The sequence below is a fragment of the Lynx canadensis genome, chromosome C2, assembly GCF_007474595.2.
Source record: "Lynx canadensis isolate LIC74 chromosome C2, mLynCan4.pri.v2, whole genome shotgun sequence".
NCBI lineage: Eukaryota > Metazoa > Chordata > Mammalia > Carnivora > Felidae > Lynx > Lynx canadensis.
Genome location: NC_044311.2, coordinates 54396451 through 54415318, shown reverse-complemented (window position 1 = coordinate 54415318; position 18868 = coordinate 54396451). Strand labels below are relative to the sequence as shown.

Sequence of the window (18868 nt, the reverse complement as noted above, 5' to 3'; positions counted from 1 at the left end):
ACAATTGTATAATCTTTTGTAGAATCCCTTATTGCCACCTTGGTTAAATGTAAATATTGAATTTTTAATGATCTATAATCCAATTGAGGCATTCGCTTTAAAACTTTCTGAGGTTTTTAACAAAATCCCCTCAGATTTGAATTGTAAATGAAGTCTTTTTTACTAAATAGGCTTGTTTATTTGGTATGTTAAGTACTTGGAAAGCACTGTCAAACCAATAACAATTAGTCTTAGGTTGTTGCTCCAACTATTCTAGAAAATATATGAAATTCCTGAAGTTTTAATATCTGCTGGTATAAGGTCATTACTTGAATTATTGAAATGTGCATTACAGAAATAACCGGATTTCCTTTTCAAATGAGCTCTCATATCAGATCTTTAACCGTGTCCATTTCTGAGTTGTTTGTGTGTTTGTTTTTTGATCATTTATGGTTATTGTTCTGATGCACTTGCAAAATCTGTTTTGTCTTCAAGGAGATTCATAAAAAGGACTTTTGACAAATACAGGTTTTTGATACCTGTAAAATCATAAAACTGAACTGGGTAAGAATTTCCAGAAGTAATGGGAAAGTTGCATTCAAACTGAGCAAAAATTAATAACATAGGACTGAATTAACTGAGAAAGATGATAAAATATTCCATTATGGACAAATGGAAGCATTTAATTTTTTTTCCCTACCTGAACCTTCTAGAATTCAGAAACTGAGTATTCTTTCTTCCATGGCAATTATAATTATTTTTGTACATTGAATAAGCATCTATTCTTCTTGTAATAGTACACCACTGGAAACATTGGTTAGATTACCAAGGCTTTGACTGGAATGTCATATTTGAGAAAGACATGCAGAGACTGAGGTATGACCAGACAGCTCTAAGGAATTAATGCTGAGTTTATGGAGCCAATAAAGCTCCTTGAGAATGTTAGCCTGATACCTTGCTTACAGAGTTCCCAGCAACCTTAACAGGTGAGTAGAGAATGTTACTTCCTGCCCGGTGCAAGAAACCTCAGGATATTTTGAGGACCTTGAGAAGAGGGATACACCCAAATCTATAGGTATTGCAGGAAAGTCTGATGGCAAATATTTAGCTTGGCTCTGGCCTCAAGAGGCTATTAAAAGTTTAATCTAAAGATTCCTTATAGGGGCACCTGGGTGGTTTAGTCAGTTAAAAGTTTGACTCTTGCTTTTGAGTCAGGTCATGATCTCACAGTTCATGGGATTGAGCCCCCCATCAGGCTCCCTGCTGACAGTGTGGAGCCTGCTTGGGATTCTCTCTCTCCCCCAATCTCTTTGCCGCTACCCCACCCATGAGCTCTCTCTGTCAAAATAAATAAATAATAATAACAAAAAAGGATTCCTTATATAAAGTCCTAGCAAAGCAGATTTTAAAGAATCTGTGTGATCAATCACTATTGTTGCTCAGCTTGTGTAAATAATCAGGCCAACCTTGTTATAACTGGACTTGTTTTACAAATGAATTAGTCTTGATTTTGCCCTCTCTAGAAATAAGGGTGAATTTAGAAATATTATCTTTCAATAATGCATCCTTATGGATGTTAGATTCTAGGTTTGATTAATTCTCTTTAAATGTTTGTTGTTTGCCTAAGCTGGACTACTTGAGGAGAATTTCAGACCGATGGCCATAATAACTCATATATAATCTTTCTGCTTATTACTCTATGGAGATAATAAAAGGGACATCATGGGCATATGACTATTTAAACAGCTGGACAATGGGATGGACTCCCCAACAAATGAGTAACTCAGCTATCACCTTGATCAATTCTATGTGGCTGGAATAACAAAATTGCTCCTTAAAAGTCAGAGCATACCCCACTCCATGGAGTTAACTACGAACTTGTGGAGATAATGGATGGCCCCCACCTTCCTTATAATTGGATTGGAGAATGCACTTGGGGATCCCCTTATCTCCTGGGACAAGTCATCTCCCACTTGCCAGCAATTCCTTGTAATTAGGATACTAAGGCTAGACACCAGGCAAAGAAGGCTTCTTAATGGTTTTATCCGTTAGTCCTATTTGTCCCAGGAGCCACCTCTATTGATGTAAAATTACAAGCAGAGCCTCTTGCAAAGCATACAGTGGCCATCTTTAACCACACCCAAGAAGTCACCCCCATACCAGCACATATAGGCATGTTTCTATTACTAAAAAGAATGTTTCTTGTTGGCCTATGATAAATGTTACATGGGACTCTCTGAGCCATTGGAGGCCTTTCTCTTATCCACAAACTCTCAAAATTTTAACTGAATATTCCAACCCACAAATAGGCTCATGGAAACAAATTTCTTGACTACATAGTCCTTCTTATTGATACACCCTGGAAGGATTATATCAAATATGGGATAGATATATGTAGCTTACTCCTATGATAGGACAACTAAGCCAAATGGCCTTTTTATGATGGGAACAGAAAAACCATACCCCTGATTCATGGTCCAATAGTACTTGCCAAATGGAACGTCTCCCCCCAAGAAGTCTGTGACCATACCATTATTTTATAGGCAATGTTTTGGTTTGCTACTGATTAGACAAGGCAACCAGGCATCAGATAGCTTGCACCTAATGAAACACAATGGATATCAGTGGTTATGTGACCCAAATTTGTGGCCCTGGCTTCCACCAGGCTGGACTGGAAGATGTACTATAGGTTATGCCCGGATGCACGGCCATAGCACTAGGACTGTCATAAGTCCAGCTAATCTTCCATATTTAAAGCAACGATGGAAAAGATCCATGTTCCATTGGTATGAGCATCTGACATCTATTTTTCTTCCATCAGTAGGTTTAGAAGATGGCACACAGAGGCCCTTGATAAATACACAATTAAGGCCTCAAATGATTCTCAAAATAGCATTACATTATTAAACACTAAAGTAACTCAAATATGTAAAGCAATTCTACAAAATAGAATGGTATTAAATGTCTTAAGAGCAGCACAAGGAGGAATGAATGGCATTATTAAAGTGGAATGTTGTGTCTATGTTCCAGATTTTAACAAAAATATAACAGGATTACTTACTGATATCAATAGTCAAACTATTCCTTCTGAAGACTCTACATTGCCACTTAATGACTGGTTATATTCCTGGTCAGGAAGTGGACTATGGTCTATGCCAAATGGTCTTCTCATTGCTCTTATTTTCATTATAATATTAATACTAATGCATTGTCTCATTTGCTTTGTTCTGTCCTATTGTCAAGATACAAGCAAGCAATTCCTGACTCCTTCACCCAGCTGACAGCTTACTACTGCCCGGATGTTCACTGTGGACTCTACAGCAGTGGCCTTCTGTAATCTACTTGTAGAAACAGATAGTGACCAATTTCAGTCTATAGGGACATCTCTACAACCATCTTTTTCTGTCAGCTTGAAGAAGTTCAGAAGATGAGCCCTTCACCCTTCAACAACCTTAAAGATTTAAGGACCAAAATTGTTAAGGGGAGAAATGAGGGATAGAAGCAGAAAAATGTTCACCTTTAGGCCAGTAGGCTCACCTACAGCCTGCATAGTTTTGATAAGGATCAAATACATGCTGGTTGCTACATTCTTAAAGGGTTTCATGACTGCCTGTACATCTCACCATTAGTTAATATTGAGCTGAATGATAAGTACCAGAGAAATCTTGGGAAAGTAGTTTTAGGAGTAGAAATTTAAAGAAAACATTTATTTAAAATTTTTTTTTTAATCTTTATTTTTGAGACACACACACACACACACACACACACACACACACACACTGTGCGAGTGGGGGAGGGGCAGAGAGAGAGACACACACACAGAATCTGAAGCAGGCTCCAGGCTTTGAGCCGTCAGCACAGAGCCCAATGTGGGGCTCGAACTCACAGACCGCGAGATCGTGACCTGAGCTGAAGTCGGACGCTTAACCGACTGAACCATCCAGGCGCCCCTCAAAGAAAACATTTATGATTTAACACTCTATGTACATCCCCTCCCCCTTGAGCACTAAGCATATAACCACCAACTTCATAGAGCAAAAGTGCAGATTTTTCTGCCCATGGGTCCTGACCCCTAGCTACTTAAATAAACTTACTAAATTGTACCACACACAATGTTTCAAGAATTCTTTCTTGGACTTTGCATTCCAAGTTCCCACAATAGTACATTTGTTACAAATGATGAATCTACATTGACTCATCATAATCACCCCAAATCCATAGTTAATATTACTGGTTCAGTTCTTTTAAAGAGAATAATTTTTATAGAAGTATAGTGCATTTATTGCTAAGGAAAGATATCCATATTATTTTGACAGAAAACTAAAAATCTATCAATGACACCAGTGTTTAGATGGAAAATGTGTATGCATAATGAAGCTGAAATGAATATATACCATCATGTAACGGTGGGAATCTTGGGATACTGGCAGAATCTATACGTCATAAGCAAAACTTTCAGTAACTGGATTGGTGAAGACATCTGAAATTTGGGACTCACGTTATTATCTTGTTTTATGTTATGTTTAATATTTTTCTATAATTTAATGTATGAGAGCCTAATACCTGAATGTATTGGCAATATACAGTATACCAAGGCTGTTTTATTTGACAGAGCGGTAAATGACTTCTCAGTACAGTTAAAGAGATGGAAGCTGTGATGAGTCTTGAGCTACAGCTGGATAAAGGTTCTCAAGAAAAAAGGGAAGAGGACTACTGAACTGTATGTTTTTTGAGTCTAGGGGCTTAAGAAGATGAAATAGGGTGAAGAGATTGAATCAGAAATCAGGAATTCTGAGCAACAGTCATCTTTAGTCGATTAATTTCATGAAGTTGGAAAAGGAGGTGGGGGAGACTAGGGAGACGGTCTTTGATGAGTCCTGTAGTCCCACTAGCTGTCACAGAGTAAGTTCTCTTTAAGAAAACTGTAGGTAATCAGAAGACCCCTCCCCTAGGCTCAGCCAAGTACTCAGTTAGGGTCCAGGTCCGACTGGAGGGCGGGGGGACGGAACTTGCGCTCCGGTGTGCGTGTGCCCTCAGGGTCGGTGACGTCCCGCTACCGGGCACTTGTGAGGTAACAAAGGGAGACGCTGCGCGTCAAAGTCCAGAATCTGGACGTGCCGGATTAGCTCCAAGTAAAACACAGTCCTATGAAACGTTCTTGTAGAAACTGTCAGCCACCGCCAGGCCCCACCTCTCCCGGAGCCGCGGACATCTCACCGCCCCAAGACGGAGCCCAGCCCACGACTTTGGCCGCTAGAAGCGCCCGCACGCACTAAAGCGCCTCCTACCGCGTGCCCCCAGAGCTTCTGAGAGGCGGGCCCGCGCCCACTGCGCAGGTGCAGGAAGCTGGCCCAGAGTTTGGAGCCAGGCCCTCGCAATTACGTCTCTGCCTCCGCAGGCGCTGCAAGCAGTTTACTTTTGAACAGGGGCCCCGCGCTCTTTCCCATTGGCGGATGCTACGCAGTTGAATGTTGCCAGGAGACTGCGCCTGCGCCCTGAGGCTCCGCGAGGCCCCGCCCCATCTGGGCACCTGAAATCCCTCAGGGCGGAGGAGGGCGGGGACGCAGAGCATCTCGGGGACGCCTAGCCTGGAGGCCGTAGAGCTGTTTCTGCCTGTGGAGTAGCTCTGTCTCTTCCTCCCCGGGGTGAGTCTAAGGAGCGTGCCTTTGGGTCCGAGAATGCGACTTTGGGTCTCTGTTCTTTCCCTGTAGCACAGGCTGGTATACTGGGTGTATTTGGAGGAGAGTCCAGGGGCTTGCTGATGGAGATGGTGGGCATGAGTGCTGCGTTTATTCTCTCTTGTCCCAGGTGGGGAGTTTGGGGAATCTCGTGTTCCTCCCTCCGGTATGGAACTGCATTTCTCTGTGAGGGAGCAGCCCTTTGTGGTGGAGGGTGAGAAGAGCGGCACTCCACAGAACTGGTCTGCCTTGCGTGGTTGGGGGGCGAAGGGCGCCGGGGCGGTGGAAGTGCGTTAGGAGGGAGGCTCGGGAGGATTTGTCGTTAACCTTCGAGAAAGAGAAGGCTGTTATTTTGAGGCCCTTCGTTGTGAGAGGTTCTCCTGAGACTTAACAGAGTGGGTGTAATTATGCCCATTTTACAAGTGTGAAACCTCAGTTCTGAGAGGCATTGGGAAAAACTGACCCAGGGTCCCACAACATTTAAATGGCAGAACTGAGATGTACGGACGTAATAATGATGGGATACCCTAAATCAGAGTTTATTATTTTAAGCTGGCAAGATCTTTCAGTCCCATGGATGTTTCTTGTCTTCAAGTTAACTTTAAGCAGTCTAAAATGAGCGTGAATGTTTGCTCCGTCATCACCATTGTTGGCTAACATTTTTAAGAGCTCGTAAGATACTTGACGTTACAAAAAGAGGTCCTTTGTGACAATTTATTTGGTCACAGAATTGTTGGGCTTTTCAAGGTACAGGTGATACCTCTCCTGCACCAACTGTTGATATTTGTCACTATTTTTATAAAAACACAATGAGGCATAGAGGAGATAAACAGTAGAGTGAAATAACCATTCCTATGATGTCATATTTAATACATTTTTTGAGAATGTAAATTGAAAACATTCAGATAAAATTATTTTAATTTTAGAATACGAATAAAAGAATCTGAAAAAGTTGGAGAAGATAAAGTATATTCAGTCGCTAAGCCAGAAGATCAACAAAGTAGGTAAGCTCTGAACCAGTAAGTGAATACAAAATAAATTTTCAGCAAATTTTTACTAAGTGTATGATTTCAAGTGTAAGTTGAGATTCTTTAATTTTTTAAAAAAAGACGTGTTGTATAAAATTCAAGCCGTCTAGGAGGAGCATAAAATGAAAAGTAAACAACTCCTTCATTTGACTTATAACTTGAAGTTAGTCACTTTTGTATACTCTTTCAGAAATTTTACAAGGATTTGTGTACATCTAAACACACAAATGGTATCATCTTATGCATACAGATCTGCAGGTTGCATTTATTGTTACCTGGACACCATTTTACTATCCATTTACATACTGGTTTGCATTTTTTTGATGATTATATAGCTATCCTTTGAAGTAAGGTACCATAATTTACCTAGTCTGGCAAGGTGAAATTTTGATTTTAGGTAATGTTAAACATTGCCTTTCAGCAGACATATTGCTGGATGTTTTCCACCAAATAGATTTTCACTGTGAAAAGTATTATGGAATAAGCAATGAAAACCTTAATTTCTCGTTTCAGTTCCTGGTTAAATTGCATATATATATATATATATATATATATATATATATATTTTAGGTTGGGGAAATAGGTTAATGTGAAAATACAAGAACAGTGCAAATGGGCAGAGTTAAAGTCCTGTCTGACCATAGGATTTTTTTTTTTTTTTAATTTGAAAGTGTTATGGGAATCCTTCATTATTTTTGTATGTTTATGTGTATAAAAGTATTTTTAAAATCTTGCCCGATGTATATAGATGGCGCAATTGTAGTATTTCTAAAGTAATCTTTTTTTTTTTTTAAAGCATTTATTTATTTTTTAGTTTGGAGAGAGAAGCTGGGGAGAGGGGCAGAGAGAGAATCTTAAGCAGGCTGCACGTTTAGTACCGAGCCCAATGTGGGGCTTGATCCCACAACCCTGGGGTCATGACATGAGCTGAAATCAAGAGTCGGATGCTGAACCAACTGAGCCACCTAGGCACCTCTAAAGTAATCTTAAATTGCATTACATATGCATAGTATCAGGGCCAAAATATGTGAGACCCAATCAAAATTTTTTCAGACTTATAGCTGACTCACACTGTAAGTTCTAGAGCAAGTCACTTAACTCTATAATGTGGTAAACATAATTTCTCTTCAGAGGTTGTAAAATGTAATGGATGTTTTATTACTGTTCATGTGTAGAGATGAAAGGCATTATTAGTGAATTAAAACTTAAAAAGTAGTTTACACACTAAACTGTTAATAGAATGGAAAATATTTTTTTTTGTATTGCTTAATTCTCCATAATCTATTATGTGTACTGACCATCCATAATATGCTAGTTGGACATTGTGGAGGCTCCAAAGGAAATCAGCTTTCTGGAGAAAGACTGCATAAAAAGTTTAGAAATTCAGAAGTGTGTTTATTTTTGACACTGAAACACAAGAAATTTGTGAAATGACTTTTAAGTAGATGATTTAGCCTCAAATTTTTTTCTGAAAAAGATTTATTATATTTATTTCTTGGTGACTTTAAAAAGGGAAGCAGGAAATCTGGAAATAAGTTATTAGTGTTTTGGGGGTTTTAGTACTTACTGGAGGAAAAGAACATTTTACATGGGTTACTTTTATTTTACTTCTTTGCTTTCTAAAAGTGTAAAATAATATAGATTCTACAATTAATTTGGCAGAGGAAAGACTAGATAATAGGCAAAAACTTGAAAGTTTTTATTGTGTTGAAAATATGCATAAAATTTACCATTATAACCATTTTTAAGTATACAGTTTAGTGGCATTCAGTACATTCACATTTTTGTTCAACTTGTCATGATCCATTGGCGTCAAACTTCTTCCATCTTCCCAAACTGGAACTAAACAATAACTCTCCATCTTGTCTCCCTCTAGCACTATTTCACTTTCTATCTTTGTGAATTGTTTACTATCTTCTATCATGCGTATTTTCCACATCCTTTATGATCATACAGTTTTTCTCCTTTGACTTAATAATTTCCTTTTTATTGAATTAATTTTACATTTCTGGGAAGAACCTCATTTTGGTCATTGTTCTGTATTCTTTTAATGTACTCTGGATTTGTTTTTGCTAATACTGTGTTCGGGATTTTAGAACAGTATCCATTTTTGAAATTAGTTGATTTTTAGTTTGTGTTAGTTAGGTTTTGGCGTCTTGTTATATTATCTATCTTCAGAACAAATGGCAAACTTTTTTTTTCTTTATTTTGAGAGAGATGGTGGGGTGGGAGGCAGAGAGAGAGAATCTGAAGCAGGCTCAAGTAACGTGGGGTCTTGATTCTACAAACCATGAGATCATGACCCAAGCCAAAACCAAGAGTCAGGTGCTCAGTTGACTTAGCCACATAGGTGCCCCATGTAATTCAGTCACTTTTCCCAAAATTTAGTTTTGTCATTACCTCTATGTTCAGATGAGATAGTCTGTCAGTTCCATTTCTCAAAGACCTTCCTTTTGGATCTGTCATCTTCTTCCAGATGACTTGTTCCCTATACTTGCTGCACAGTTGTCCTGGATTTAATTTCACCATTAACGGAGTGAGAATTCTTGCTTTTCTTATTTCCCTGAGGTAGATTCTTTAGAAAGGGTGGATGAGTGTTCATTTTTAGGCCTCTCATGTCAACTGTCTTCAGTCTACCCTCAAAATTTATTCTTCTGGGTATAGAATTTTAGGTTGGAAGCCATTTTTTCCTGAGAACTTTGAGGCCATTCCTTCACTGCCTTCTAGTTTCCAGTGTTGTATCATACATACAGCATAGCTAAATCTAAGATACTCATCCTAGAAAATATACATAGGTGAAGTTTTTTTCTCCTCTCCACCCTCCCCAAAAGTCTGGGCTGGATATGGAAAACGTCTGGTGTATAAAATGCTGTACTAGTTTTTGGAAGAATTAGCTTCTAAGCATGATAACCACCCATATCTTATGTTTCTCAGGCAATAACCAGTTATTTTACAGAGTTATTTTCAGCAAGGCTTGCTTCTGTTAACCAGTTCTGACTTGTCATAAATTTATTGCCTAAAACCCGTTTTTAATAACTCAGCAAGAGGGTAGTCTTCCAGATTCCAAGAGTGGAATTTGATTTATGTATCTTCAAGTTATCCACAAATTTCTAATTATATGAAAGTTAACTTTTGAGACCATATTTGCTTTCTATGTGAACTCAAGAGCTGACATTTTCTTTCAATAATGTTGTGAATATCTTCATTCTAAACGAAGTTGAGCTTTTGGGGTCCCCAGATGGGTTCTCAGGGAAAATGTTTTCTAGCTTTTGACAAATAGGGGACTTTGGAGGGAAGGGTTAGATTCTGTTTTAGGCCTAATTTTGGTACTTAAAACATTAAATAATATTAAATCTAAATTGAATATGTGTCTACTGCTCAAATGTTATTTTTTCCCTGCAAAGTGCTGTTTTGTTTATTCCTTCATTATGAATTCTGACATCACTAAAGTCCTCTGAGAACAGGTTTGTTTTTCATGGATCGTTTTTGTGTGATCAGAGCTGTCACGAAGGCTTCCCAACATGCATTCACTTGCATTTACCTGCAGTGAATGTCATCTTCTGTACTGTTGCCCAGTTACTTTAGTTTCCTGGAATGCTTCACAGTTTAAGCTTACTATCTATGTGACACATCTTGGCCCATTAGGGTTCTGAATATTGTCAATCTGAATGGAGTATTTTTTGATAGACTTGTAGACTCTCCTATTATAGCTCTTCCTAAACAAAATAGAGATTTTGCTATTTAAAAAACAAAACTAAGATCTGACATTTCATTAACATTGCTGTCTTAAGAGGGAGTATTTATTCAACCAATATTGAGTAATACCTACTATGTGTCAGGTTCTGTGTTTAGACATAATTCCTGCCCTTATTGCAGGCTTACATCTTAATATATAGGTAAATGTTACAAAATTCTCTTAAATAAACTCCAGTTAAGTGCTGTAAATTGGCAGTACAGCATTCAGTGAGATTAATACGGGATCTAATTTGGGGAGGAGGCTGGGCCCAATGAGACTTGAATAAGAGTTTGATTTCCAAAATGATGAAAGAGCATAGAGCCAAAAAATCTAAAGAGGTTTTTAATAATTAAAAGTACAGAATTATTTGTAGATGTCTTCTTAAACTTTTAAAAGTTAGTTTTGTAGGGGATGATTTGGTGTAACCTTTATATTTTACATGAATGGGACTTGGATTTTTTTGTTTTGCTCTTTAAGGTTCTCTAAAGGGTGGTGTAACTTGATCTTTCTCTATCAGGGCTAAGTAGGTCCTGAAGATGGTGGCTTGCATTTGAAAACCGGTACAAATTAAGACTTTAAGAGGAGGTAGGGTGCAAAATTTCAGGCTTCTGTTGTTGGAAATGTCAAAAATATCTTGCCAAGAGGTTACCACTGCTGGGTTTCTTTCACTAAGGAAAGAGGACTGAGGATGTTCTTTACCACTAACACTCTACTGGTAATTCATAGTTAACCCCAATCAACACTTCATCTTGAAAACTGATTTTTATTGGAAGGACTGAGGGTTCAAGCCCTGAATCGGGCTTTGTGCTGACAGCTCAGAACTTGGAGCCTGCTTCAGATTCTGTCTCCTTCTCTCTCTGCCCATCCCCCACTTGCACTGTCTCTCTCCAAAATAAATAAACATTAAAAAAATTTTTTTTCCCCTTCCAAATATTCAAATTACTACTTTGGAATATTACACTATGCTGATTCTGGGCTTTAAGCATACTAGTATTTCAATTCAAGAAGCTAGGAAATTTATAGTAGCAGTAATTAGAGAAATTATTAATACTTTTTTTTTTAGAAACTTGTTGAGCCAACTGGGAATATGAATTCTCTTGAATTAAAGACTATAATTTTGCTAATGCCAATTTGTTATTTAGGCAAAATGTTTAATCTTGCTTGTATTTGCATCATTAAAAAAAATCCTAACCTTTAAGTATAATTGATGCATATTACATTAGTTTCAGGTATACAATACAGTGTTTCAACAACTCTATATGCTATGCTCACACAAGTGCAGCTACCATGCTAATACATGTAATACGCTATTACAATACCAGTGAGTGTATTCGCGATGCTGTATCTTTCATCTTTGTGACTTATCCTACAACTGTAAGGCTCCTAACCTTCCAAGCCCCTTCACCCATTTCACCATCCCACCCACCCCTGCCCTGCAACCACCAGTTCTCTGTATTTGTGAGTCTGTTTTGGTGTTTTTGTTTGCTTATTTGTTTTTCTGGATTTCCACATGTAAGTGAAATCATATGGTATTTAGTCTCATTTCACTTATCATAATACCTTCTAGGTCCATCCATGTTGTTTGTTGCAGATGGCCAGATCTGATTTTTCTATGGCTGATTGTTATTCCATTGTGTATCTATATATATTATACACATACATATATAAATGCATGTATCTATATATACATATGCACATACCCACCAGATCTTATCCATTCACTTATTGATAGACACTTGTGTTACTTCCATATCTTGTCTATTGCAAATAATGCAGTGAACATGGGGAATATATATCTTTTTTAAACTTTTTTTTTTTTTAATGTTTATTTTTTGAGACAGAGAGAGACAGAGCATGAACGGGGGAGGGTCAGAGAGAGGGAGGCACAGAATCTGAAACAGGCTCTAGGCTCTGAGCTGTCAGCACAGAGCCCGACACGGGGCTTGAACTCACGGACCGCGAGATCATGACCTGAGCCGAAGTCGGCCGCTTAACCAACTGAGCCACCCAGGCGCCCCGGGGTATATGTATCTTTTTGAATTAGTGTTTTTATTTTCTTTGGATAAATACCTAGTAGTGGAATTACTGGGTTGTATTGGATTTCAATTTTTAGTGTTTTGAGGAACCTCCATTCTGGTTTCCAGTGATTGCACCAGTTTACACTCCACCAACAATGCAGGATTCCTTTTTCCACATCCTCAACACTTATTTCTTGTCTGATACTAGCCATTCTGACAAACTTAAGGTCTCGTGGTTTTTGAGGTGCGTTTCCCTGATGAGCAGTGATGTTGAGCATTGTGTCTGTTGGCCATCTGGATGTCTTTGGAAAACTGTTAATTCAGATCCTCTGCCCATTTTTTAATTGGATTGTTTTTTGGTGTTGGGTTAAAGAAGTTCCTGATATATTTTGGATATTAACCTCTTATCAGGTATCATTTGCAAATGTCTTCTTCCATTGCCTTTTCATTTGCTGGGCAGAGACTTTTTATTTTGGTGTAGTTTTAATTTATTTGTTTTGGTTTCTCTTGAGACCTATTGAGTAAAACGTTGCCAAGGCTGATGTCCCAGAGACTATTTTCTGTTTTCTTTAAGGGAGTTTTCAGGTTTTATGTTTAGGTCTTTAATCCACTTTATTTTTGTATATGGTGTAAAGAAAGTGGTTTCATTCTTTTGCACATAGCTGTTCAGTTTTCCTAATATAACTAAAGAGATGATCTTTTCCTTATCGTATGTACTTGTCTCCTTTGTCCATAGATTGCCCATGTCAGTGTCCTTTGTGTCTGGTTTTATACTAGTATCATACTGATTACTACAGCTTTGTAGTTGTTTGAAATCTGGGATTGCGGATTATTTTGGCACTCAGGGACCTTTGTGGTTTCATACAAGTTTTAGGCTTGTTCTAGTTCTATGGAAAGTACTGTTGGTATTTTGATAGAGATTACATTGAAGCTATAGATTGATTTAGGTAGTATAGACATTTTAACAATATTCTTCCTATCCAGGAGTATGGCATGTTTTTCAATTTATGTCATCTTCAGTTTCTTCAATTGGTGTTGAATAGTTTTCAGAGTACAGGTCTTTTACCTCCTTGGCTTATTCCTAGGCATTTTATTCTGGTAAATGTGGGTGTTAATTTCTTTCTACTACTTTAATAAATGTATAGAAATACAACATTAGTTTTGTATCCTGCAACTTTACTGAATCTTCATTTATTCTAACAGTTTTTGGGGGAGTCTTTAGGGTTTTCTATATAAAGTATTGTGTCATTTTAACTTTTTCTACCAATATGGATGCTTTTTATTCCTGTCTGCTATGGCTAGGACTTCCAGTTATTTGTGCAGTTTTGATTTTAGCACTTAGGATGTAAAAAGTTGCACAGATTATCATTAAGTAGACTTCAGTAGAACACTGAATTTTACTTTTGCATAGCAACAAACTTAAATAACTTTAATTTGAAGAATTATAAATTAGAATTGTTTAGCATGTTTTTTTGTCCCAAGGTGAGTAAATTTTTAAAAATGATCAGTCTGTTACATATTACGAGTTGTATTACTCAGAAAGCTGCATTTAAAAAATCTTAAACATCTTATTGTCTTTCAAATGACAAGCACAATATATTAATAGTTTTGAGGTTAACACCTGAAACTTTACATAGTATGTACAGGCATCTTTGTTGTAAGTAGGCTTAAAATATTTTTTTCTCTTGACAGGAAATGCACAATTTTGAGGACGAGTTAACATGTCCCATTTGTTACAGTATTTTTGAAGATCCTCGTGTACTACCATGCTCTCATACATTTTGTAGAAATTGCTTGGAAAATGTTCTTCAAGCATCTGGGAACTTTTATATATGGAGACCTTTACGAATTCCACTCAAGTGCCCCAATTGCAGAAGTATTATTGAAATTGCTCCAAGTGGTATTGAATCTTTACCTGTTAATTTTGCATTAAGGGCTATAATTGAAAAGTACCAGCAAGAAGACCATCCAGATATCGTTACCTGTCCTGAACATTATAGACAACCATTAAATGTTTACTGTCTCCTAGATAAAAAATTAGTTTGTGGTCATTGCCTTACCATAGGTCAACATCATGGTCATCCCATAGATGATCTTCAGAGTGCCTATCTGAAAGAAAAGGATACACCTCAAAAACTGCTTGAACAGTTAACTGACACACACTGGACAGATCTTACTCGTCTTATTGAAAAGCTGGAAGAACAGAAATCTCATTCAGAGAAGATGGTCCAAAGTGATAAGGAAGTTGTTCTCCAGTATTTTAAGGAGCTTAGTGATACATTAGAACAGAAAAAAAAAACCTTCCTAGCTGCTCTTGGTAATGTTAGCAATCTGATTAATCAAGAATACACTCCACAAATTGAAAGAATGAAAGAAATAAGAGAGCAGCAGCTTGAATTAATGACACTGACAACATCTTTACAGGAAGAGTCTCCACTGAAATTTCTTGAAAAAGTTGATGATATCCGCCAACATGTACAGATTTTGAAACAAAGACCACTTCCTGAGGTTTACCCTGTTGAAATTTATCCTCGAGTAAGCCAAATACTGAAAGAAGATTGGAGCAGGACAGAAATTGGACAAATTAAGAAACTTCTCATTCCTGAAATGAAAATTTCTTCAAAGAGGATGCCATGTTCCTGGCCTGATAAGGATGAAAAAGAAGTCGAATTTTTTAAGATTTTAAACATCGTTATAGTTACATTAATTTCAATGATACTGATGTTGATCCTTTTTTTTAACCAACACATAATCACCTTTTTAAATGAAATCACTTCAATATGTTTTTCTGAGGTCTCTCTATCTGTTTACCAAAGTTTATCTAACAATTTGCATGATTTAAAGAATATGCTATGTCACACTTTATATTTACTGAAGGAATGCATGTGGAAAATATTTTCTCATTGAAAATTCAAATCTGAATTGCTTAAATAGGCTTATTCTGTACAGCAGAGACCAACAATTGCTAAAGGGAGAAATAGGGTAGCATGGATAAATAGCAAACTAAATTATCAGAGTTGCAAATACAAATACATAGAAATGTTAAACCATCCATGTGTCTTAGATGGAAATATGTCAGAAATGACACAGAATGTGTCTAAACTAGAATATCTAGTAACTAATACATTATCCTATTTTATTTTGCATGATGCTGACTTTATTGCTGTGACATTGAAATATTTCTGTACCAATCCTGTCTTTTAGCATTATTTCTTTTACATCATCATATGCTGCAGTGGTTGGTTAGTGTTGCAGTTCTTTATGTATACATAGCTTTTAGGTTAAAAGATGGCAAAATCCCTCAAGTGCATATATACCTGTATTTTGATGTGGCCCTGGAGCCTTTGGGCAAAACCAGGAGGGTGAGTAGAGGTTTTAATTCAAGCAGCAGTCTAAAAGTGGTAAGGGATTGCTTACATTAAGGTTATTTCTGATCAAACATACATGATACGTTAATGTATTTTAGATAAACATTGCATTAAATCTATCAACATTCATTCCTAACAAACTGCTGATTTTGGAAATGTGTTAGGGAACAGTGACCTTTCAAATAATGGTCTTTACTTTATGGTTTGTGTAAATGACTTTTGGTTAGTGCTTTATTTAGTCTTGCCAATTTTTGGATAAAAGCTCTAAAAACATGTTATTAGAATAGTATATTGTTGATATATTCCATCCTCATTAGAGTTAGGTGGCATCATGTTAACTATATTCGTCTTAAAAATGGTCTTAAGTTTTCTGCGATTTGCTTATGTGAATATCAAAGTACCAATAATTTAATCTTTTCTTGAATTTTGCTTAAATGGGAGTCTGTAGTTATTAAGTCAAATCCCTTTAATTAGTTCCATTATTAACAGGGACTGGAATTGTGCTTGTGGTAGGACTTTTGGCTCTTTTGTCCATGGAACTGTAAATATAAGGTTATTTGCTTTCCAGAAATCCTAAATCAGCTGTTGCTCTTGGATCCATTCCCTAGGAGTCCTACCTAGCTCAGACTTTCAGGTCATATTAGGGAATGCTCCTGGTCCTAGGTTACATATAAAATGTCATGAATTAATATGACTATAGTTCTAAATTACTCCTGTTTATTTAAGTTTTGAGAGAGAACATGAGCAGGCTCCAGGCTCTCAGCTATCAGCATGGGGCTCGACGTACGGCTCGAATTCCCTAGCTGTGAAATCACAACCTGAGCTGAAGTCGGATGCTCAACTGAACCATTCAGGTGCCCCTACTGAGAAGAAGTCTTAACACAAAAATGGCTGGCTGTATTAAATTTATGATCAGAATTATCTAGCACAATAAACAGTCATGTGGGCAAAAAACATTTGCAGGGTATTAATGGAAGTGGAGGGGAGAGAGATTGAAGTATCGAAATATACAACATAGTAACTTTACGCTGAAGTTGCATTAAATTTTAGTCACAACACAAAAATGCCATGTATTTTTTGAGTACATGTATTAATTAGTAAGCACTGATATTTGTTAGCTATTATGGGTCAAGCACTTACTGAAGTAGGTATTCTACTTTTTATAGATAAGGAAACCCCAAAGTAATTTGTCCAAGGCCATACAGCCAGCATATGTGAGAACCCATGTATTATTTTGAAAGTCCTGCTGTCATGGTATCAAAACTTTAAGCCAGTAGTTTTATTTTTATTAAATTAAGGCTTCTAATTTATATCTAAGAATCATTTATAACTAAAAATTGAAGCATATACCTATGAACATTTTAGGTTTGACAAACATTTTGTAACTTGCCAGTTCTTAGTAGACAAAACTATTTACAAATTTTATGTAGTATGCATGAACATAGTCCCGAATACAAATAACTGATTCTTACACATGCTGCCTCTGTTTTGTAATTTTTACCAGGAGTATGAAATTATAAAATTTAAAGTATATAATCTTGATATATTTCTAAGTTTTATGTATAACAAAATATTTTAATAAACTTATTTTGCTACTTTACTTGCACTGAGTGTCATAATAAGGTGCTCAAACTCAGGAGTGGTATCTTTGGAATTCATATAGGTTATGGGAATTAACTCTACATGTAGTAAGAGTTAAATTCCATTTACCACTACTCTCACCCACTGAAAAAGCATGATTATAGTTTTACTTTTCCCTTCTATATAATCTTGATTTAAAACAAATGACCATACTGGAGTTTCAGATTTTACTTTATTTAAGTACATGCTAATGTATTTACATATTTAATGACTGTTATGATACAAACCATCTTTGTTGGATCTTTTTAGTACCTAAACAATCATCATTGAATAGAGAGCTTTTAGTTTTAATTCCTTAGGATCAATATCTAGAAATCAAATAGGGCAAAGACTTTTTAATCAATATCAAGAAATTCCTCTTGAAAACCAAGTGGTTGCCAACTTTCAGTAGCACTATAACACTGAGCTAATGCAGTGTAGAAAATTAAAGGGGGGGGGGAACCCCTGGTAATTGGACAAACAGCATATAATTTCCATTTATACTAAGGAAGCTGTTAACCCCTACATATTTTTATGAGGCAAAGATAGTGGGTATTCATTCCTTTTCAACTGATGAGTTACCTCAGATACTGTCTCAGTTTGATGGTTCTCTTGGAAGTTTTAAACACAAGTTTTAGAAAAGCACATAAAATATTTAACTTCTCATCATGCAGAATTCACAACGGTTTAAAAAACAAAACATTCCCAGTGTTTGGGTTGTAGATACAATGATTGTCTAAATTAGTAAATTAAATAGAATACCTTAAGAATTTATTCAATTAAGTAGCTGGTAGGCTTTTCCCGTGTAGGTCAAAGATACATGATGGTATGCTTGCTGCCTCTTGGTTAATATGCTCTAGTTCAGAACTTTATTGCTCATCAATGAACTTCCTTTTAACTCTGCTGGCAACAACTTGGGAATAAGGACAAATCGCCTCACCCTGCAGGCATCTTACTTTCTCCATAGCCTGCTGCTGTTTACCAAACTGTCAGATTCTTACAGCCTAAGAAGCAGGTACAGAGAATATTTTATTAGACTTATAACATGTCTCCTAATAGCATAAAAACCAGTTACATGATCCAGTTTAGGAGTATGTACTTCATATTATAATCCTTTACAAAGAGAAAATGTCAATAATACAATAGGCTGAATCTATGTGAATTCAGTTTGAGGAATCCTGGATATAAACGAGTTCAACAAAGTCCTTTAGATGCGATTTGTTTTGGGTTTACTGCAACACTTTTTGTTATGTTGTATGTCTTGTAAATTCCAATAAGTCTGTCTGAGATCTCAAACATATTATTTCGAAGAGAAATTATTATGAACTGGGCATTTTTTGTTTGTTCCTAAAGAGGAAAAAAAAAATAGGTTAGAAGTGTTCAGTAATAACAAGTATTCCTGTAATCAACATCTAAATTTGACTTCCCTGAAATGGTTTTT

At 36.7% G+C, this 18868-nt stretch overlaps 2 protein-coding genes across 5 annotated transcripts in view; one reads left to right on the top strand and one right to left on the bottom strand.

Annotated features, from left to right (window-relative positions):
* Nucleotides 1-5512: 5512 nt before the first annotated feature.
* TRIM59 (tripartite motif containing 59) lies at nucleotides 5513-18340 on the top strand. 2 transcript variants are annotated; one of them, XM_030328657.1, is made up of 3 exons: nucleotides 5513-5624; nucleotides 6584-6657; nucleotides 14132-18340. In XM_030328657.1, exon 3 carries the CDS (start codon nucleotides 14135-14137, stop codon nucleotides 15344-15346), a length of 1212 nt encoding a protein of 403 aa, XP_030184517.1. In that variant the 5' UTR covers nucleotides 5513-5624; nucleotides 6584-6657; nucleotides 14132-14134; the 3' UTR covers nucleotides 15347-18340. The 2 variants fall into 2 exon arrangements, with proteins under 2 accessions (XP_030184517.1, XP_030184515.1); XM_030328655.1 differs by having other exon boundaries at nucleotides 6584-6661.
* SMC4 (structural maintenance of chromosomes 4) overlaps nucleotides 17602-18868 on the bottom strand; it is a 45926-nt gene continuing 44659 nt past the window's right edge. For all 3 annotated transcript variants that reach the window (XM_030328650.1, XM_030328651.1, XM_030328652.1), the window contains one exon: nucleotides 17602-18774. In XM_030328650.1, coding sequence (XP_030184510.1) covers nucleotides 18622-18774 — 153 coding nt within the window. In that variant the 3' untranslated portion in view covers nucleotides 17602-18621. The remainder of the gene's footprint in view (nucleotides 18775-18868) is intronic.

Bases quoted from the DNA above. Each gene is read 5' to 3' on its own strand.
- TRIM59 (XM_030328657.1), top strand. From the start codon at position 14,135: ATGCACAATTTTGAGGACGAGTTAACATGTCCCATTTGTTACAGTATT.